This window comes from Erigeron canadensis, chromosome 4 (genome assembly GCF_010389155.1).
Source record: "Erigeron canadensis isolate Cc75 chromosome 4, C_canadensis_v1, whole genome shotgun sequence".
Classification (NCBI taxonomy): Eukaryota; Viridiplantae; Streptophyta; class Magnoliopsida; order Asterales; family Asteraceae; genus Erigeron; species Erigeron canadensis.
The window spans coordinates 24,249,185-24,270,311 of record NC_057764.1 but is presented as its reverse complement, the minus strand read 5'-3'; the positions used below and the strand labels follow the sequence as shown (position 1 = coordinate 24,270,311).

The 21,127-nt window shown below is 32.3% G+C and overlaps 3 protein-coding genes across 4 annotated transcripts; 1 reads left to right on the top strand and 2 right to left on the bottom strand.

Moving 5' to 3' along the window:
• Window positions 1-1,927: 1,927 nt before the first annotated feature.
• On the top strand, window positions 1,928-4,318 carry LOC122596658. The gene is made up of 7 exons (XM_043769276.1): window positions 1,928-1,942; window positions 2,018-2,124; window positions 2,250-2,288; window positions 2,398-2,475; window positions 2,952-3,017; window positions 3,110-3,175; window positions 3,248-4,318. Exons 2-7 carry the CDS (start codon window positions 2,048-2,050, stop codon window positions 3,546-3,548), a joined length of 627 nt encoding a protein of 208 aa, XP_043625211.1. The 5' UTR covers window positions 1,928-1,942; window positions 2,018-2,047; the 3' UTR covers window positions 3,549-4,318.
• A 3,236-nt stretch (window positions 4,319-7,554) lies between these two features.
• LOC122595252 (pentatricopeptide repeat-containing protein At1g02150) lies at window positions 7,555-11,121 on the bottom strand. The gene is made up of 2 exons (XM_043767588.1): window positions 10,662-11,121; window positions 7,555-8,947 (listed from the first exon to the last, which is right to left on the bottom strand). Exons 1-2 carry the CDS (start codon window positions 11,043-11,045, stop codon window positions 7,724-7,726), a joined length of 1,608 nt encoding a protein of 535 aa, XP_043623523.1. The 5' UTR covers window positions 11,046-11,121; the 3' UTR covers window positions 7,555-7,723.
• A 1,479-nt stretch (window positions 11,122-12,600) lies between these two features.
• Window positions 12,601-18,685, bottom strand: LOC122595710 (dol-P-Man:Man(7)GlcNAc(2)-PP-Dol alpha-1,6-mannosyltransferase). Of its 2 annotated transcripts, XM_043768135.1 has the most exons (20): window positions 18,488-18,675; window positions 18,296-18,381; window positions 17,985-18,026; window positions 17,821-17,866; window positions 17,631-17,717; window positions 17,401-17,456; window positions 16,970-17,087; window positions 16,578-16,636; window positions 16,060-16,131; window positions 15,903-15,966; window positions 15,669-15,772; window positions 14,981-15,052; window positions 14,824-14,910; window positions 14,678-14,745; window positions 14,538-14,606; window positions 14,375-14,457; window positions 14,134-14,233; window positions 13,917-13,982; window positions 12,979-13,072; window positions 12,601-12,901 (listed from the first exon to the last, which is right to left on the bottom strand). In XM_043768135.1, the coding sequence occupies exons 1-20, from the start codon at window positions 18,528-18,530 to the stop codon at window positions 12,821-12,823; spliced, it is 1,497 nt and encodes a 498-aa protein (XP_043624070.1). In that variant the 5' UTR covers window positions 18,531-18,675; the 3' UTR covers window positions 12,601-12,820. The 2 variants fall into 2 exon arrangements, with proteins under 2 accessions (XP_043624070.1, XP_043624071.1); XM_043768136.1 differs by lacking the exons at window positions 12,601-12,901; window positions 12,979-13,072 and having other exon boundaries at window positions 14,379-14,457; window positions 18,488-18,685.
• Window positions 18,686-21,127: the final 2,442 nt, after the last annotated feature.

The following is a 21,127-nucleotide window of genomic DNA, read 5'->3' as shown; positions in this document are numbered from 1 at the left end:
GTATGAAGTTATTAAGCTACATATTAGGTTCAAAGCTAAAAAACTAAAGATCTAGATTTATCCGTAGGTAATCCGTCGGTAATCACCGACGGATCACCGACGGCTAAATCAAAATATATAAATTAATTCCAAATTTATTAATTCCGTCGGTAATCCGTTGGTAAATATACCAATTTAATTAAATGGAAAATTATTAAATAACATTTAAATAATCTGTCGCAAATCTGTCGGTAAATTTTGTATGTTTCCGACAGATTAACTACGGATTATATCCGTCGCTAAACCGCCGCAAATCCGTCGGTAAATCTGTCGTAAATTAACTCATAGTTATAAAACAACGTTACGACGGCATATCTGTCGGTAAATCCGTCGGAAATTGCGACGGATTTTTTCCGTCGGTAATTCGGTCGGTAAAGCCCAGTTTTCTAGTAGTGGTTTACCTTTTCAAAAGTAGTTGTTTGACAAAAAAACAAAAGTATGAAATTATAATAATCAAATCATTTTAATAGGAAATCTTAACAAAGGATATGTATATTTTAACAAATAAACTTACACACTTATTGGAAGATTACTAGGAAATCTTTTTAAAGATAACCCATTCTGAAATTAATAATATAATTAAAACATTTAATCCGTATTTTTAAGTTGTAAATAACCTATAATGCCTATAATATAAGGATGACATTATAAAATCCAGATGAACACATGAAACCCTTTTCTTTCATAAATAATGTGGTTATGGGTTGGGTCAATACAACTAATAAACTATCAACTACAATCCATTATCGATATCATTTTTGTAATATAGACTTATGCCTGCACAATGTAACCGCGATGGGGTAGTGATAGCAGAGGTGGTGGTGGTGACGATGGTGGGAGCGGCAGCGGGGATGACGGTGAGGGCGGTGATGATAGTGAATGTAAAAGTAATTAATATTGAAGGTGGTAGTGCAGTCATTTTATGTGTTGAGGGATTTATGCTGTAAATTATTTCATTAAGGATATTATAGGTATATTAGAGAGAGATTTTTAAATTAGTGAATAAAGATGAGGGGTATTTCTAGTTTTTCAAAGACATAAAGTTTATTAAAAAAAGGTGATTTATTTTATTAAATAATATAGATAAATAAGTATACAATATATTTATATTTATATTTATATTTATTTTTACTATATAAACAATAAGTTGCATGTATCATTCCAATAATCCTATCATGTTTTTACAATAATGTCTAAGAATCTATGATACACAAAAAGTTCATGTAATTTTTACATTATGTTGTTATTTTTGTTAATGATTTTTAATTGAAAGGGGCTATGTGGTAGGAGAAAATCATAAGAAATGAACATGTAATATAGAATGGAAATAATGAAAAAAAATTAAGCGAAATAGGGTGACTCAAAAAAAAAAAACCCTTTGATTCCATTCACTATTGTTTGGCACCAACAAAAATTGAATATAAATAATATTTTAAAAAATAATAAAAATAATACTAACATCATCAAGAAAGTTTTTTTTTCCATTCTTTACGATCTTTAAAGAACGAAAATAATTTTCAAAAGCTTCGTTCTCATTTTCATTCTCCATTACAAACAAACAAAAGAACATTTTTCTAATTTTTTTTTTCTCCACTTTCTATTACATCATGAACACCCACTTAATATTTTGTTGCTTAAGTTGTTCACATGGATTTATAATTGACGCTATTGTTATTTATCTTCATATTTAAAATGTTGTTGGCTTACACAGTTATGTTTTAAATTATTTATATGTGTAATTGTTTAAATAAGAAAGCTAAAAAATTAATTAAGGTTGTAAGCACATCTCATGGATCTAAGCACTAGTATAATATATATATATATATATATATATATGCATAAAGAGTGCGCGCCTAATTATTATTATTTTTTTTTGAAGAAAATTAATTATTGCCAATTTCAGGTGACCCCATATATTGTTGTTGTTAAAATTATTGCAAAATAATTATTATTGACAAATTCATTGTTTTTGTTGCAGAATAATAATAATAATAATAAACCGGTAATAATGTCTTATTGGGTTTCATATTTCTCTACGGAACCTCATCTCCGCCCTGATTTTGCATCTCTAGATCTGAAACGAAAGTGAGTTTGAGGATTTGATTTCTTATTTTTTGTTTCGTGTTTCTTTTTGAATTTTATTATTACTTATAAACAACTGTGTATATGTATTCATGCCTAATTGTTTTGGTTTTATGAATTGATTGTAGATGTGATTTGGTAATTCAGCTGATGGAATTACGTGAACTGTGAGTCTTTTCTTTTATTGTTTGTTTTATTTATAATAATTTATTTATTTAATTCATGTTTGTTGGATAACCTTTCAAGTATTTATAACAACTCACTGTTTCTCTGTAGTAATCGATCTTTACCTGAGATGTTTGATGGGCGCGACAAAAACTATTCAAGGCCTTCACATCTAAAGAAAAAGGAATTGTGAGTACTTAGCTTTTGTTCTAATTTATTATGAGCGAAAAGTGAAGCTTAGGTATGAACCCCTCACATATCAATCAATTAATAGTTGTTAGACTAGTTAATAAATCACATGGTCCCCATGAATTTTATGGTTTAAATTTTTTTTTTAATAGTTGTTGAGTAGTTAATAAATCACATGGCCCCCATGAATTTTATGGTTTAAAAAAATGGTATGTGAGGGGTTCCATACCTAAGCTTGGGTATGGAACCCCTCACATGTCATTTTTTTTTTATAATATTTGTTGATTAGTTAATAAATCATATGCCCCCATGAATTTTATGGTTAAAAAAAATGGCATGTGAGGGGTTCCATACCTATATTCCCTTCCCCCTTATTATAAATAGTATTAACATATTGATTAGTGTTTTTATTGATTTCTTCTGATTACTTTTCCTATTATTATTACTTGATCATGAATTCTTGATCATTTTCGAAGAATGGCGTTCGGAGAGTTGGACGATAAAGAGGCCGACGATCTTATGAGTCCTTCTTTGGAGAAATCGTGAGTATTCAAAAAATATATATTTTTCCCTATTTTATTATTTTAACTAGTATATTGGCTGATGTTTATTATTTGTAATCCATTTTTCGAAGAATGATGCTGTTGGACCTGGACTCGGAAGAGGCCTGGAAACTTCATGAAGAATCTTGCAAAGAGTAGTGAGTATTTGGAATTTTTGTTTCTTTTCTTTATAACTAGCTAGTAGTAACTTATTAATGTTGTTTTCTTAGTGACCTAAAGCAAGAGAAATTTAAGAACCTTAAATGGGAGGAAATTCCCCAGTACGTGTCTGAGTGTTCCTCGGACGAGGATGAGTACTACCTTCCTCAAAGTTTCAAGGAGCATATACATTCGTTTGAGGATCCCGTGCGTCCTTCTTCTTATAATCAAGAATCCTTCGTAGAGAAAGAGTTACATGATGATGATGGAACACTCACAACATATGTACTTGGGGACTCTTACAAAAATGAATTAATAGAGATGGGGGCTGAAGAATATCGGGAAAAGATGCGTCAACTTCTGCAACTTTAGGAGAATTGGCGACATCGTCCTTCAAGAAGACGTTAGAATCTAGGGAAGGGTTTTCTTGTTTATATATTGCCAAGCCTACCCATAAGTCCATAACCAGGTACCCAAATTTGTAATTTAACAGTCATTGATTTTTTTTTTTCCTAGGAATCGTGGTATAAAAGTCGAACTACCATGAAACAAGCATTACAGGTTTTTATGATGTGTGTTGAGGAGGAAGAAATTGATGGTTGAGTGTTGAATTTGGTCAACTCATTATTTTCAGTCTTTGGGTTCGGCGTGATCAGTTTCGTCGTTTATAGGAGCATCGACCGTGGTCTACAAACGAAGTTTACTTGTTGTATGAAAACTGCGAGACCTACACGAAGACGACTACAATAGCTTTATATTGCACAACCTTTGTCATAAACGGGATCTGAGACTTTTGAATATTAAGGGTGACGTGGTTGATGAATCAAAGTCCACAAATTGGTTGATGAAAGTGAGTTCAATCACTTGCGAGACAATGATTCCAATCGAAATCTTAATGTTAAAATAGACTTCAAGACTTAACAATTTTGTTTTTAAAAGGCATGATAAACATTTTTGAAGAATGAAGAGCTAGGACTGGTCACAAGGTTCATGACAACACTATATATTTTTGACGAATGAAGAGCTAGGTCTAATCAAAAGGTTCCGGAAGCTGGCTACAGTAGATATTTTTGAACAATGAAAAGCTAGGACTAATCAGCTGTAATTTAGTTAACTTATGGAGATATGCTACCACTTTTACATCCTCTCATAGTGACTTATCTATTGATGCTAACTCTTCTAAATGCGTAACGATAATTTTTGCTAGAATTGGCTTAAAACAAAGTTTTAGTTACCAGCCTTTATTAAAGTTGCTGTAAAAATTTTCAGGATAGTCTATAGATTATTGTTGGCTAGAATTTGGGTTGGCTTCTCTCCATTTTAATATGTTAATTCTAATTAAAATCAATTAATGTGCAATAAGAATAGACTCCACCATGTGACTTTTAAAACATGCTCAAACTGGTTGGGTCGCATTGGGGCGCCCTTCTGCTATCTAGAAATTAGAGGTGCAAATACCAGTTAATCGGTTCTGGTTATTTTTTTTAGTAACCGAAACCGGTTATTTTTTTTAAAAAAAATAACCGGTTTCGGTTAATCGGTACCGGTTAATAACCGGTTTGTATGTTGGAAAATATAAACCGATGAAACCGATTCCGGTTTATAATAACCGGTTAACCGAAGTGGTTAACCTACCCAGTTAACCGGAAAAAAAAATACAGCAGAATGTAATTATATATTGACATACCCTATTATAGACCCACACCAGAACCAAACCCGCCGCTTCCAAATCGAATGAAATCCTCCCAAATCGAAGGACACAAAAAAAACACAAAAATAAGTGTTTGGATCAATTACTTCAGATCTGTAACAAATGTAACAAATGGCAAGATTGAAAGGAGAGAATGGAAGAGTAGCACAACAAGAAACAATGACGAAATCACCGTTTCCACTCCTTATTCTTGTTTGAATCAAGATGCTGATGGTGATTTCAATAGTCACTCTTCAATTGGATTGGACTCCCTTCTTGATCATCACGTATGTAATAATTAATTAAAATTATATACATATATATCATGTTTTGATTATATCTAGTTTTTGGATAAAGGGGTGTCGCCTGGGATATAGGAATAATATTATAGTCTGATAATAAATATATAGGTTAACCGGTTATTAGTTAATTATTTAATAAAAAAACCGGTTATAGGTTAACCGGTTAATAATCGATTTTTGTTTTGAAAGTAAGGATCGATTCCTAACCGACGGTTTATAGTAACCTATAACCGGTTTGTACGGTACCGGTTCTTAACCGGTTGGGTTAACCGGTTACATATCGGGTCGGTTAGGTTAACCGGTTTTTTTTTACACCTCTACTAGAAATTCTTCATGTTGCAACCATGTTGGTAACATAATACTATGTTAAGAAAGGACCTTAGGCCTTTAAGAGGGGTAGTTCACTTCTCATTTCTTAGTTAGTTGTGCTCCACTAAAGGATCTTTGGCGTAGCGGTATCGTGTGGGATGTATCAACCAAAAAGTGGTGGACTCCAATCTCACCCGAGACAGTTCGCATACATAACAGGTAGTTAGTAGTGCAAAGTGGTGCTTTTCGTAAAAAGGTTAGGCGTTCCCGGTTTGTAATTAGTCGTTAGTTTTTTGAACAAGAAAGTTAAGTTCTGTTATTAGCTTGATAGTGGAAGACTAGAAGTAATGCAAGAAAACCTAATCCTATTGAGTTCTTTATTCGCTTGACAATTTCTTGCAAAGTTTGTCGTTTATGATTAATTCTAATTCTGATCAGCTCGTTTTCATAACATAACAATATATAAAAACTGGTATATAAACTATAATCGAAGTCCATAGTGGTTACTAACTGCAATAATTTTTCCTTTTTTTACTATAAATTTGGTTTATGGTTATTTTGGGAGAATTTTACCTATTCACAAATTACATTTTGCTTAAAAGGACAGTTGTTCCAGTCTTCTAAAGTCGGAGCACCCCAATAATTTGTTGTCTTGTACAACTTTGTTCACCAGTAGAGGCTTAATTTCAAATACCATTTGGATCCTTGTCTTCTAGTAACCCAAGAGGAAAGGACCAAAACGCCATGGATTAGTTTTTTATTTTTTATTTCCCACAATTTGTGAGTGTGTTCCCTTATATCTTCCAAAGAGAATGCAAAAAAATGTTACATGTTGCACCAGGAGGAAACCATCTGCCAAACTAATGTGTGAGATAGCAACTTGTGAACAAATGATGTACCGATTTGTCCCCTACCCTACATATCGGGCACAAAGAGGAAGTGACAAGTATGTTATGTTCTGTAGCGAATTCTCTTGTAGGAATTCTCTTTAGATCTCGTTCAGTAGCCCACAAAATGACTTATACGTTAAAAGTTGTCTACTCATCCTTGGTAAATAAGACATTTTTTAGAGATACAACAAGGTATGAACTAAACCATACCAAAAAACTACCGAGATTTCTTAGTTTCTTACGAGCCTCCGATAAAGTTGAACAAAAAAAAAAAACTCATAATTAAGCAACACAATATGTCACTGCCACTACTAAAAGCCATGGATTCAAGTTTGTATATACCTATAAGGAGGAAAAAAGATTTTAAAAAAGATCTAATTAATGCATAAATGATCTATTCGCTTAAGAAAATTGGATTCTTAATCAGTACACAATCAATTTCTTAAGGAATGGCAAAACCTGTTCGCTTGAACAATGGGTCAAATGAGACCAAAATTTCACCTTGAACAATGGGCCTAATCATGCAATATGTCACGTATCTATCAAGTTGGAATAAGTTATGATCCAATATCGGTCAAATATAGGATTGATTGGTGTTTATAAGCCTGGGTTTATACTCTGGGTGCATCGCACACGGCAATAAGACTAATGTACAAATACGATAATATGTTCCCTACATTAATTTTGGTTGCCTATTGAAGATTTGAAGTTGAAGTTTTTGACTTGTCTCATTTAAAGATTTCGTGTAACATTAAGCAACATTATATGGTATTGATATTGGTTGATATACTTCATTGCCAACGTATTTAGGATTAAAGAAAAATCTGATCCTCTAAATCTCATTTACCAAGAGGATATTTGGGATTACATTTTAAATTGATTATTGGTTTGTAAAACACAACTATCTGAAAAAGTTTTTGAATGAAAAAGTGATTAATTGATTATTTACTATGAAAACACAGTTTTGGAAAAACATATACTTACATGGTTTTTCAAAAAGCATTGTTAAAAACCCAAAATCTATTTTGAACACATTAAGTGATGACAGTAACTGACAAGATGTAAAACGAAAATATATGAAGTCTATATATATATGTATATATATATAGGTTTTGTTATAGCTTCTTGTACGTTGCGCAGAAAGAGTTGCACATCGCTCACTACTTCAAACACCATAGACTAAAGGATAAAAGCCTAAAAAAACCAACTCCTTGAATGTATCTAACTTCGCTCAAAATGCCAAACATCATCATAAGAACTCTGCAAAATCTTGTGTAACGACTAACCATAACTAGAATCTGCATTAATCTTTAACAACAATGAATTATAACATAAATACCAGATTATAATCAGTCCTTAAATTGCTTGCAGTTCGTTTAAAAGTAAATCCGCCGCTTCTTCATCATTATCACCCTCAATTTCTGGAACATTTCCCGGGTTTGATCCATTGTAAAAAGGTAAAAGCGACATATAAGCATCATCCTCAAGAACACCAGCTCCTTTCAACACCTCAAGCAACGCCTCCTTGCTTTTTTCATCATTATCCCGTTCGCAAAGATTATACAAAGCAGCAACATTCACAGGTTTTGGCCTCCAGAAGCTCGACCCTTCATTAGATACCGCTTTTTCAAAGCAAGATAATGCATCTGATACCCTACCTTCTTTGATGTGCCCTTCAGCAACAATTTCCCATGTACTCGAATTTGATTTGCCAACATTCAACATTTCTTTGAGAAAAAGTTCACTTTTCTCCAAGAGCCCATTTCTAGTATACCAACCTAATAAAAGATTACCAATTCTTGGGTCATAAGATGACCTTATTGACACCCATTCTTCATAAAGAATCTCGGCTTCTTCAATATCTTCCATTCTGATGAACGCGGAGATAACAGCATGATAAGCCAAATTCGGTATATATGGAAAGATTGTTTTATAGGATTCCCAAATCCTTTGAACTTCTTCTTTCCTCCCAATACTACCATAGTGACTTAAAAGATAATGATAAGGAATTCGATCACGCCCTGTGATTAGGGTTTCAATCTTTCTAAGATAATCTTCAGCCTTTTCAAATGCGCCCTTCTTGATATATAAAGTAGCCATGGTACTATAAGTAGTCCAATTTGGATTGACCGACCCGTCAAGGTTTAGTTTTTCAAAAGCTTCCTCCATTTCTTCAATAGATCCTTGATTCCCACGAGATGAAATCCAGATATTATATGAATATAAATCTAAATCGATGTTGTTTTGCATCATTTCTTTAACTAAGGCTTCCACTTTTTGTTGATCTTTAAGGTTCATGTAGAGGGTCATCATCACGTTGAATGGAAGGGCATGGCTAGCATAGTCTTTCTTTTTCATTTCAACTAATAAAGATTCGGCCTTTTCCACCATTCTAGCACGCACATAAGCATTTAAGAGGGCCCCATATATACGTTTGTCCATTAAATTATTCGGCAGGCTTTTGAAGTAATCTTCAGCACCTGATATACCGTATACTTTAGATACTAGATCTAGTTGAATTGCCGCATCGCTCGATGATATTCTGAACCTCTCAGGTCTGTTATTCATCCACATGTAAATCTGCAGGTGAGGGAAATTACATTAATAACGGTACGATGATGCTCAATTATCAAGAAATGATAATCACATTTCCAGAACCTTTTTTTAGGTAATTAACACAAAATGAAAGGTCTCTTTCTTCTAAACAGAAACAGCTAGATATAGCAATTCTGGCGGATTTACGAATAAACTGGTTGATTTGGGTTAGATGGGTTGAGCTAAAACATACCACTAACGGGTCAAATGGGTTAGGCTGAAACATACAACTAAAATGAATACAAGGCCGAGCATGTCAAGTCGGTTGAAAGTCACTCAAAATTTATTCAGATACATAGAAGCTATTAATCCTTTTTGCTAAAAAGAGCTTACATAGTTACATCTTGTGCTATCACAATTTTTGTATACATCGTTATAACACATATTTTGTAATTATATTTAACTCATCAAGTAATAACATGAATCCAACACTTGCCTAACCTGACCCGACACAAGCTGTAGTTTACCAGTTACTCAACCTGCCCAGTCTTACCCACCTAGCCAACTCCTGCCGAGTGTCCACAGGCCACAGCTAATGTGTGTTGTCTTCCATATATATTGACCATTCACTAATTTATATATATGCATCTGTGTTATGCACCTAAGTTTTTATAAGCATTTACAAATGATGGTCATGAGGCTGATGCCTTAGTAAGTTATTTTGATTAAATTATAAAAACAGCTATTGTATTCGTCACACTGAACTTTCATATCATTCAACTTTTCATCTTGATAACTAGTTATTTTTATGTACGCAGTTTATATAGCTATACCAATCATGCCATACAACACATGCAATATATTTTACACATGTTCATATTATTTGAATTTTTTCCCTTGCTAACTAAGATATTTGAGACAAAACAGAAGCACAATTACACACGTTTTGACAGAATGTTATAATCTTATCTAAATACTTCATAATATCAGCAAAGTTATAAAATGGTCCTCTATATAGGAACGATACTGATGAGCGAGGCTTGCAAAGGGCAAATAAAAGGTATAATGTTGTTGGGTTTTATGTCTTTGCTTTGTTTCAGAAAGTTGTTATCAGAATCAAAAAGAGATTCACAAACCTCTGACCGAATATGAAGTTTCTAAGAGGTTTCACCCTCTGGATCTGAAAGAAAAACAAACGGGGTATTATACATAAAACTTCTGACCGAATTAGATCAAGAGGACGCTCAGAGTTTTTCTTCAAAAACAAACGAGGCCTAAATCTCAACAAATGTTAACTCTAGAACTCAAATACTCATCTGCAATTCTTTTCGAATACAAATTTTACCATCTCAATGTAGTAAGCTTTATTTTGCTTAGAAAATAAAACACATTACTAATTCTTTAAAATTATTTTTAGACTTTTAAACTAACTTCATCTACATTCCAAAAGCCAACCTAGACCTCCTTACAACATAGTACTAAAATCGATAACCGACCCACTATTCGTCCCCACCAACTAGTCCCACGGGCAACACGATAGAAGGGAAATCATGTAACACTATGTTTAAATGGATATGAGGGCGCGATTTGAAACCCTGAACTCCGCTTTTATTTTATTTATTTTATACTACTACAATTTCAATGTTTAACACTACATAAATACACTACAGTATCTTATATTCATCCAATCAATCTTCCAAACTACTAACAACATAACACACACAAAAAAAAAAAAAGCAAAAAACTTTAACACATATACCTCAAGAGCAAGCTTATGCCTACCATATTTCCTCATTTCTTTAACAATTCTACAAAGTTCCCATTTTGTAACTTTTTTGCCTTCATTTTCCCACTGATTCAAAACCTCAGTTGCACCCTTTTCAGGGTTCCCCATTACTGAAATCCTTTTATAAATAGACTTCCATGTTACACTTGTTCCTGGCCTACTTTTCTCATAATCAACTGTTCCATAACTATGCACTTTTGACACTGAAGATTGGTTTTTTACAATAAAGCCACTACATTTGGACTTTTTGAGTTGTAAAATCCTAAACCCAGATGGGAAATTTAAAGAATTTGATGATGATATGAAAATGGGTTGTGGGTGTGGTGGAGATTGAGATATTGTTGAGTGGAGTAACATTTTGTTGATGTGTGGATTTTAGGGTTTTAGAGAACAAAATGTTTTGGTTTGGAAATCTTGAAAAGGGACCAAAGATAAGAAGAGTGTGTGTGTATAAGTGTATGTGTTTTTGATTAGTGTGAGGAGTTTTCAAGTTGGCAAAGTTAGTACTTTGTTTTTTGAGGTGTGTCTTTTGATGCTTATTTAGGTTTATCAAGATTTATTAGCCCTTATAGTCTTGTACTCACCTTTTTATGTTAAAAATTCGGAAAAATTGAATATGCAATTAACTGTAAAATTGATAGCTATAGTCATATACACAGATTAAATGTATGATTGATATATTACAAAAATATTCCCCCTTTCCAAGTCAAGCCCTAAAAATTAATTGACATGAAGCTTTGTAAATTATCTAAGATAGATACACATAGGAAACCGGAATGATATGGGTCATAAAAGAGAATTTTATATGTTCAGTTTAAATAAAAATAAAAAACGAATATATACACTCTAATCAGGATATGAATAATTTTGTTTGTTCATTATGATCATTAAATCATTTTAGTGATGATTTATGAAAAATAATAATCGAGTCAAGTATAACTTTGTATCTCGTAAATGTACACCATTACACTTGATCTAATCCTTAACCTATAAAGAATTCGAATATAAAGATAAAGATACTAATTAAAGATCTGACATGTATTAATATAAGGATGTCCGTTCATGTTTGAGAGGAAAGTGTTACTAATCAAAGTGATCAGTGATCTCCATACACAATCTCTCTTTCTCAATATCTATCTATGTATTAATCATTCAAGGTATCAAATCAATCATGATATATTTATTTACTATGTAGAAAATGGTGCAAGTAACCATTAGGGAATCACCACATGTAGTCATGCTTTCTGGCTATGGATCCTTTTCTAACAAAGTATTTCATGGGGAAAAGGTTCATGTAAAACCAAAATGAAAAAGTATAGTTGAAAGTAGGCATCTCTTTTAATTCGAGGTTCGTTTAAATTCTTCAAACAGTAACAACCATTGAACTTAGGTTTATGCGATCCCTACAGCACTATCACAAGCTAAATTATGTAATATCATACTAAGCTTAACAAAGTTTACAACGATTAATTTAAGATAAAGTGTTAACTATAAGTCTATAACAACAAAAAAGTTGGTTAAAAATATATCTATATATAATACAATAAAAAAGTTGGTAAAGCAAAAACGAATCATTTACCCTTAACTATATATAATACAATAATCTTGAATCTTAAAGAAAAGAGCTGTAAGCCATTAAAATTCATTCTGCAATCTTGAATAACTGGAGACTTTCTTTTGCTTTACTATATTAACAAACCGATGACAAGAGAAAGACGCAACACAATCTTATTCTTTTTGCATCGTAGCACGTCAGCAAAATATGGGTACAAACTAAATACATAAGAACTTGATAAATGCTCGTCTAAAAACACAAACAATGCATTGAAACTTTTGTTACTTGTATTTTGTTCTCGGCCTGTAGACATAATTGGTTGAAAATTTGTATCTGTGTAAAAGACTCCAACTCAACTTCAGTCAACTAGATTCTCAATTTTCAATGAAATAAAAAAGTATAATACATCAAAACTTTGTTTTGCTACCCCAAGAAGAAGTTTTAATGACTAGAACTGCCAAGATATTTGCACCTTCAAATAACACACTTCGCTATTTAAAATCCTAATAAGTTAGGAGGCACCAACTGGTCGATTTATAAAATATAACACAAGTTGCATTTCTCAAGGTGAAGGAAGTCATGAGCAACCTGACCAACTTCTATGCATGATATCTGCGTTTTGGAAATTCCCATGTATATATACTTTCGGTTCTTTGACCTGTAGAAAATACAACAAATTTCATACTTGTATTCTAGATATACAAAAAAAATAAAATTAATGCTGAGTATAAGTACCATTGAAATTGGTGGGAAGCCACCCCTAAGATGAATTCTGGAAAAGCCATCCACCTGAAACAAGCACTTGAATCCATTGATGCTCGAGTGTTCACTATTCCAAAAATTTAAGAACTTGAGTCAAAATGGAAACATTGGATTGGTCAAATCCTATTTTAACAATAAAACATGAAAAGTCTTTTAAGACAAAATGAATAGTGGAGGTGGTAATTTGGACCCATTTACTTCTGGAAGGGCAGATATGGGTTATTTACCGAACGGGTAAAACAGACTCAAAGTCATATCCTTATTATGCATACAACCTTCTGAATCGCTTTGATTCAACTATTCAGATCTTATTGACTAAATATATCTCTAAAATCATATCTGATGCATTTATTATTTAATAGATATGTACAAAATGCATGTTACACTGACAAGTCACGACGCGTAGTGACGTAGAAAAAAGGTCTGTTACTTAACCTCCACGGAGCACCTATGATCGAAAAAATAGCAATTTGCAAGGTTCATATGCTAATAAATTGTGAGTATCTTATGGTCTAACTTTCGACTGAAAATTCTAGGAATGTAGAGAACTAGAGATACATGTCAAAGTTGTGTATGCAACCTAAGATGAACTTTACCCCAAAGCACAAAACAAGGGTTATAAACAATGTTTCCCTATATTATCAAATTCTAGTGTCATTAGTCTTTACCGCTACAAAACAAATCAAAAAAAAAAAAGAAGATGAAAATTAAAGGTTCTATCAGTACCCATGAATGCAGGCACATTAATGAACTCCATAAATAACTTGAAGTTATGTTTATTCTAATACGTGTATGAAAATCCTAAATGTATGCATATAGCTATGAGGTAAAGAAAGAACAATGAGAAGAACCACAATCTAGCATATGTAACATTTTACAGATAGTAGTAGAATAGAAAATTGATCACTCACTTCAGAAGATAAGTAAAGTTTCTCTGCCAAAGCTCTTCCAATGGTATGCCTTCTTCTTTAGAGTACCTGAATTGGGAGCATAAATTAGTCAATGAACCAGATTATTACTGTGTATAAAGTACAGTTCATGACATTTATTGACAAACTTAAGAAACTGTTCCATAAGAGTGCAACTCCTGAAACTATTAACATTTGTGAAAATTGATAGTAAATATACCTCCATTGGTTGTCATTCTCACAAAACCGGGAAATCCCATTCATAGCTGAGAAGGTATCAATATGAACCCACAATTCACTGGTAGTGTTTTTGGTTTGGCCTATCAGCAAAATTAAATTGATGAATCTATAAGATTCAACTAAAATTATGATAGTTGGGTAGGTGTGAGCGCGTTTGTGTTTGTGTTTGTGTGTGTGTGTGTGTGTGTGCGCATGTGTGAGTGGTAGAGGGGAAAGATTACCTACTCTGTGCAAAGATTTTAGAGCATAACCACTAGGGTAGTTCTCATATGAAGCCATGAAAGTTATGGCAGTGGATGCTAGACTAAACAAACTACAATATCAATATTGGGAAGTGAAAAGGTTCAATATTTTCATAAGAATGATCAAACAAAACTATCCAACCTGATCACGAGTAAACCCAGCAGAGCTATGTAAAGCAAATTCCATAAATTCTTCTTTCTATTGTTGTAACTGTAAAAGAACATAGTATTAAGCAAGACAATGGTGTCAAATACCAATTAACATAAATAGAAGCCACATACATACGACTAGCTGCAATAGCTGCTGACAAATTAAAGATTGGAACGGAACTAATGACAAACCGGAGCTCCTGCAAAATGTAGAATGTAAAATGAAAGAAGTTAGCCTATAGTCAACCACTAATTTATGATTGATGCATGTAAGATACCTTGTGTGGAAGCTTGGAATAAAGTATAACAAACGAGAGAACTGGAAGGATGTAGAATACAATTCTTTTATCAAGTATAACCCCAAGCTGCAAAAGATATATCAATTTAGATATAGAATACAAATCTTTAGATTTCCTAACTAATTACTAAACTTACCATAAAGAGAGGATATGCAGCCAACAACGATCGAGGCAAAGCAGAAGTGAAGTACCAATAAAATGGATGAGTCTAGACAACAATTGTTAGGGAAGAAACAGAACTAAATTGCAAGAAGCTGCACCACACTTTTTGATTAAAAGAAAAGATGTTTAGGAAGAAATTTAGAAATTCGTACATCTTTGTAGAGAATTAGGAACGGAAGTATGACAATGAGCCATCTAAGATTAATAGAAGTTACTATAAAAAAACAGATTAGGGTCCCCCTCAAATTCCTCCAACTTGACTAGGCAAGTTGGAGGAATCACAACCCTTGGATTAAAATCAAGGGTCAAGATTTAGTGATCATCTTTAAATCATGACCTTTGATTTTAAGCCAAGGGTTGAGATCCTTCCAACTTGACCCCTCAAGTTGTTACAGCTTCAGGGAATCCTAATCCTATACAAATAGGTAGTTTTAAAGACAAGGACAACATTGTTATTGTATGATTTAGTGTGATAAATATTTATTTTTGAGAGAGAGATAGAACTAGATGTCGCAATTGCAACTCATCTAATGATAAAGGGGTTGATTTGGGATTTTGGGTTATCTTTATTATCCGAAAAAGGTCAAATAAAAAAAGGATAGCTTACATGAATAGACTGACAAGCTAGACCAGTATATAATAGTTTTTGTAACAGAGGATACACCCCACTCTGAACTTCGATTTAAGACAGAGTTAAACCAAAAAACATTGAATTCAGGCCACAATAGCTTCTGCCACATTATTGAATCAACTAAGATAGTAAGACCTGTAAAAAATAACAATAATACTACAAAATATAAGAAATCAATGTGATTGACATTAACATGGTTTATTGCTTGGCCTTGAAAACTAAAACGTGTATATATATATATATAGCAGCACATAGTAATACAGACCTATGCTAAATATCGCAGCTCCGATGCAGCATTTTATGGCTTTCCACAATGTAATCGATTTTGTCTGCCATCGATAACAATATATCAATAAGGATATAATATGCAAGGGAAGACAACAAATACAATAAGAACGCAATTCAGTACCAAGTGGACATACCAGCAAAAGCTCTAGACCAAGAGGACAAAGGAGCAGCAGCATATCACATCTAAAGACAATTGTAGCAAAAATCTGAACTTCAAATAAGATAAAATGAGACGTGCATAGAAACATAGGTGTAGAGAGACACATGTTATACAATGTTTTTCAATTTAAAACACTATTACTCTTGGTGTATGTAGAAAAATTGATGCTGTCTCCAACTTGGAGGCTATTACTTGTTGTACATACATGTTTTGGGTTTTAATAAATATACTTGCTACTAAATATAGCACAATTTAGAGCACTATTAGTGTACTAGCAGCAATCAGTAGTCATTATTCCTTGGTGTCACTTTAATTAGTTTTAAAGCCTGAGAAAAATACTAGAAGCTAATATATACTCATCAAAGCAAACAAATCCTGATCTTGATTTCAAAGTTAAAGAGATATTCAAATGTGGAATTATGTTTGAAAATATTACAGGACATGAAATTTGAAATCCATAGTATAGGGTATTTAAAGTTTTGAAAAGTATACCAGACATCTTAGTGTGGCATAATAGCTCCCCTTCAACCAGTAGCCATAGGATAAATTTACTACAGAGTCAATAAAACAACACTCTTTAGAATTATAACATATTACGCACCAAGTTGTCATTAAAAGAAAATCAAAGATTGGAAATAGCAGAAGTAAAACGTAAGTCTCATTCAGCATCTATCCAAACCATATTTAAGAGTCACATGAAAGCAGCATTATTAAATCATCTACAAAATCGGCTATCTTACCACGTTTAACTTTAGGAGGATAAATCATGTTCCAAATATTTAGGAGAATAAATCATTTTCCTAATATAAAAGTGAAACAGAAACTCTATATAAACATGTGAAGTAATGGTCTATATTAATGCACTAGGAGTCAAGTTCAATCACCTAAACCCAATGCCAATATATTAGGAAGAGGTCGTGAGCAGTAGAACAGCAAATGAAATTGAATTGCTACCAGTATCACGAAGAAAGCCTCAACTTGAAGGCCAAACTTTTCCTTAACCTACCAATGTTAAGCCAAATGCATGTCATTAAATATGTGACATAAAAAAGATTACATGCATATGTAGGTTTTCGGTATAATAAGACAAGTATTCAAGTATAACAAATAAAACAATAGGTTTCTCTTTACTGAAAATCACCGTGCATCATGAAAATCATCGTGTATCAATTGTTTCGTGAATCTTCGTGCATCAATCTAACCATGATTTAAGGGTCAAGATCTTGTCTTATTTGTTTTACTTTAATACTTGTTTTACAATACCCAACCCCTGCATATGTAAACAGACATCAAGTAGACTTAATAACTTTAATACCTGAGCTCGTAAAAATCTAAGTGTAGCCAAGATGGAGAATCCTAGGGTCAAACGCACTGAACAAAATAACACAAATGATTCGAAGAAGAAAATATCATTAGAATATATATTTCACAAGTGAAATTTACACTATTAATGCTAAATATAATTGTATGCCTAGTAAGTTGCAGTGTCTTCCATAATAAAATTACCAACTATGTTGGCCGGTTCAGAAAAATTGATGAACTGACCTGCTAAAAGACTATAAATCTTTGGCAAATGCAGCAGATTGATAGCTAAAACCATCGGAGATGCTAAAATGGAAACTATCAACGCACCTGCCAAAAGATAGCATGGGACATGTAGTTTCAAACTTCAAACAATAGTTTGAATACATAAGATCCTGCTATAATAAAACAATATTACCAAGAAACAACTTACCGATAAATGTGCGAGGAACAACTCCAGGAAACTCCAAATGGTCATACTGTATATGCAGTATCGAACAGGATCATTAGAGAAACTTATTATCTTTTCAACTCCAGAAAGCGGAGAAAGTAACCCACGACACTAACGTTCTACTAAAAAAAGTAGACAAAACTTACTTTTTCTATGTGATGCTGATGATACAAGATATCATGCATGGCCTGAGTCAACCAAATGCTAAAACTTGGTCAGTTCAACTCGATAAAGTTCGATAATTACGATGAAGAAAGGAAAAACCAGAAATTGCAGGTTACCACTGAATATATAAAATTATTTGAAATTATTTAGACACCGCAAGGAGAAAGTTTATACGGATAAAGTTCAGCTATGTTCAATGAGGTTGTGGCGTCAAAATGCACAAAAAAGTCAAAAAAAAAAAAATTCTTTTATCTAGATAGAAAAGAAGAATCGATGAAACGAAGGAAGGAACCTGGACATTGAAGCTTTCTTCAACTTTAGTAAAAGGGGCCATAAATATATAAAATGCAGCAATTGATCCCAAAACCACATCATAACCTATACATACATATATATCATACTCAATAATTTTACTTCATTTTGACAACAGAAAAATTAACATAGATGGATTTTTTAATAATAAATGCTATCAAGTATCAAATACCGTAAATCGCCATGAGATTCGAAGATCCACGAGGAGGGGCCATTTTCAGCCAAAGGATGTTTTGGTCCTTAATTTTTGTAAAGTATTGTGAGTTTAATCGGGTATTAGACCCACATAACCCAATCTTTAATTAAAAAATAGTTTCTCCCTCTCCTCCATCAATACAATCCAACCAAACTCAAAATTTCACTCACACTCACACTCACAGCCCAACCCAAACTATTTGTTTATTATATTTATATAAGTTATAACTATATTTACCATATCAAAAATAAATACTTTACTTTTAATAAGTAGAATAAGTTTTACAATAATCTTATAAATATTGAAATAACAAAAACAAAATAAAAAAATTAGTAAAATAAAAAAATTTAATGTTTTGAAATAATTCCATTTTTAATAAAATTTATGTCAAAATGTTCGTAAAAAAAAAATAATAATACCATATGTTTATATTTATGTGAAAAAGTATGCTTAGTAAGAAATTAAAGAAAAACCTAACAAAGGCTATAATTAATTATGTGTAATAAAGTTTTTAAAAATGTCACTAATAGAATGGTGACATGTGGCTTGTTTTGGAAGACAATCTAAGATTGATTTTGGAGCATGAGGAATTGTTAGCTTCTGTACTTTTATTTCAATATAATATTATTCAATCTGTATAAAGGATCACCGATGTGGGTGGTCTTAGCTTAGCTTACCGATTGGAAAAAGCTTTTAAAAAGATTTTTATCTTACGGAAATAATTTACTAAGAGGGTGTCTGGGATTGCGTTATAAAGTGATTATCTGATTATTACGTTTGTAAAACATAAATAATCTAAAAAAGTGTTTGTATGAAAAAGTGATTATTGGCTATGAAAACGCAGTTTTGGAGAAGCATGTAGCTACATGCTTTTTCAAAACGCACGCATAATCTATTTTGAAAATGCAGATTTTGTTTAAGAATCGTAATACCAAATACCCCCTAACTAAAGGTGTAAAACCTTTTCTTTTTCTTTTTCCAATCTAAAAAAAAAAAACTTTTGTTCAAACTTATTATTGTCAATCTTTTAAATTTTTCTTTTAACAACAAAATCGAAATTTTATTGATATGAAAATCTAGTAAGCCGCTAGAATTTACATATTGGATTCAGAGAGTTACTAAAGCTAAAAATTAAAACTACTCCACTAGGACCAACTGATGTTTAAACGGGGAGCTCGATTGGATAACCAAAGAAAATTAAGGCTTTTCAGTTATTGAAGGCAATTTATTGGAGAAGACACATTCGTTCCTGGTTTTTCAAATGACCCATACGTAAGCAAGAAGAACGAGCTAGGTCGTTTTGCGTTTAAGAAGATGTGTCGAAACCTTTATGAGATTGCAATAAGTCTTTAATGTTGAGCGGTTTGGGGAGACAATCTTTTAATTAAAAACGTCTTTATATATAATGGTATTAAGCTATTAAAAGACTCTTCTTTCTTAAGAAAACTTTTTCATCAACTTTTATTAGGATGCTCTTACTATTATTATATTATTTAAACATTATTTAGCTTATTTTAGAATTAATTTTTGATATATTTGAATCTCAAGGATTCAGTTATTGGTCGGTACTCGGTAAAATAAGATTGTAGTTTTAGTGTGTAAATTTACATATTATTATTTATTTTGAAATCTTTAAAATTCTAATATTTTTATAAAAATAAAATAGCATAAATGTTGTTCCACATGTTTGGGCTACAAGAGAACGTGCTGGTAGTAGCGTCAGTCTGCTAATGGCAGCGACGATGGGTGGTGGTAGTGGTGGCAAATTGTGGTAGTGTTGATGGTGGATAATGTAAGTTATTGATTTAAATGCAATTGATATGAAAGAATGTAGTGTAATTATTTTAGATGTTAAATAATAGATCTCGTAAAAGAATTCCTGTAACTTTTACTAACACATGGGTTTTAGCTGTTAGGGATACTGATAGATTATGGCATTCGGATATTTTGTGGCTAAAAAGAGAGGAGCAATAAGATGATTTATATAGTATTATGGATAAGTATAGTTATACAGAGTTAGATATAAAAAATATGTTCGTTCAAACACTAAAAATCAACTTTTTAACTTATATCAAAAACAAATCATGTAATAAAAATAAGCTCAAAACATTACCTAACCCAAACTAGCTAAGTACTATAAGAGAAGTTAAATGTAATCAAAGTTTGATCTATAACAAAAGTTTAAATTATTAAGTCTAAAAATAATTCTACTTCAAAGAAGCCGGTTTTTCAAACCGATCCAAACGAGTTGGGTTCGGTTTGTATTTTCAATCCTCAAAACCTGTTTTGAACGTTTTGACCAAAAACCGCTTCGGTTTGGGATCTGAAAGAGGTTTGAGAAAAAAAATCTGGTAATGTACACCTCTACTAGTTATTCCATATACCATTCAAGCACATAACTTTCTGAAAATAGGGTATACAACTTCTAGCAATGGTCACCTAGTTATTCCATATTCCATTGGAGTACATAACCTTCTGAAGCTTGTTATGTGAAGTTTCCATATAGATTGTTATGTGAAGTTTCCATAGCTTGTTATGTGAAGTTTCTAAAATGTACAGTTTTCAAAATAAATTGACCATAGTATATGCAAATCAACTCAATGTAACCCACATATT

Bases quoted from the DNA above. Each gene is read 5' to 3' on its own strand.
- LOC122596658 (XM_043769276.1), top strand. From the start codon at position 2,048: ATGTCTTATTGGGTTTCATATTTCTCTACGGAACCTCATCTCCGCCCT. The intron at 2,289-2,397 runs GTGAGTCTTTTC...GTTTCTCTGTAG, and splicing joins CTGATGGAATTACGTGAACT to TAATCGATCTTTACCTGAGA. The intron at 3,176-3,247 runs GTGAGTATTTGG...TTGTTTTCTTAG, and splicing joins GAAGAATCTTGCAAAGAGTA to TGACCTAAAGCAAGAGAAAT.
- LOC122595252 (XM_043767588.1), bottom strand. From the start codon at position 11,045: ATGTTACTCCACTCAACAATATCTCAATCTCCACCACACCCACAACCC. The intron at 8,948-10,661 runs GTATATGTGTTA...CCTCACCTGCAG, and splicing joins GGCATAAGCTTGCTCTTGAG to ATTTACATGTGGATGAATAA.
- LOC122595710 (XM_043768135.1), bottom strand. From the start codon at position 18,530: ATGGCCCCTCCTCGTGGATCTTCGAATCTCATGGCGATTTACG. The intron at 17,867-17,984 runs GTAAGTTTTGTC...CTGCATATACAG, and splicing joins ATCAGCATCACATAGAAAAA to TATGACCATTTGGAGTTTCC. The intron at 12,902-12,978 runs GTACTTATACTC...TATTTTCTACAG, and splicing joins GCTTCCCACCAATTTCAATG to GTCAAAGAACCGAAAGTATA.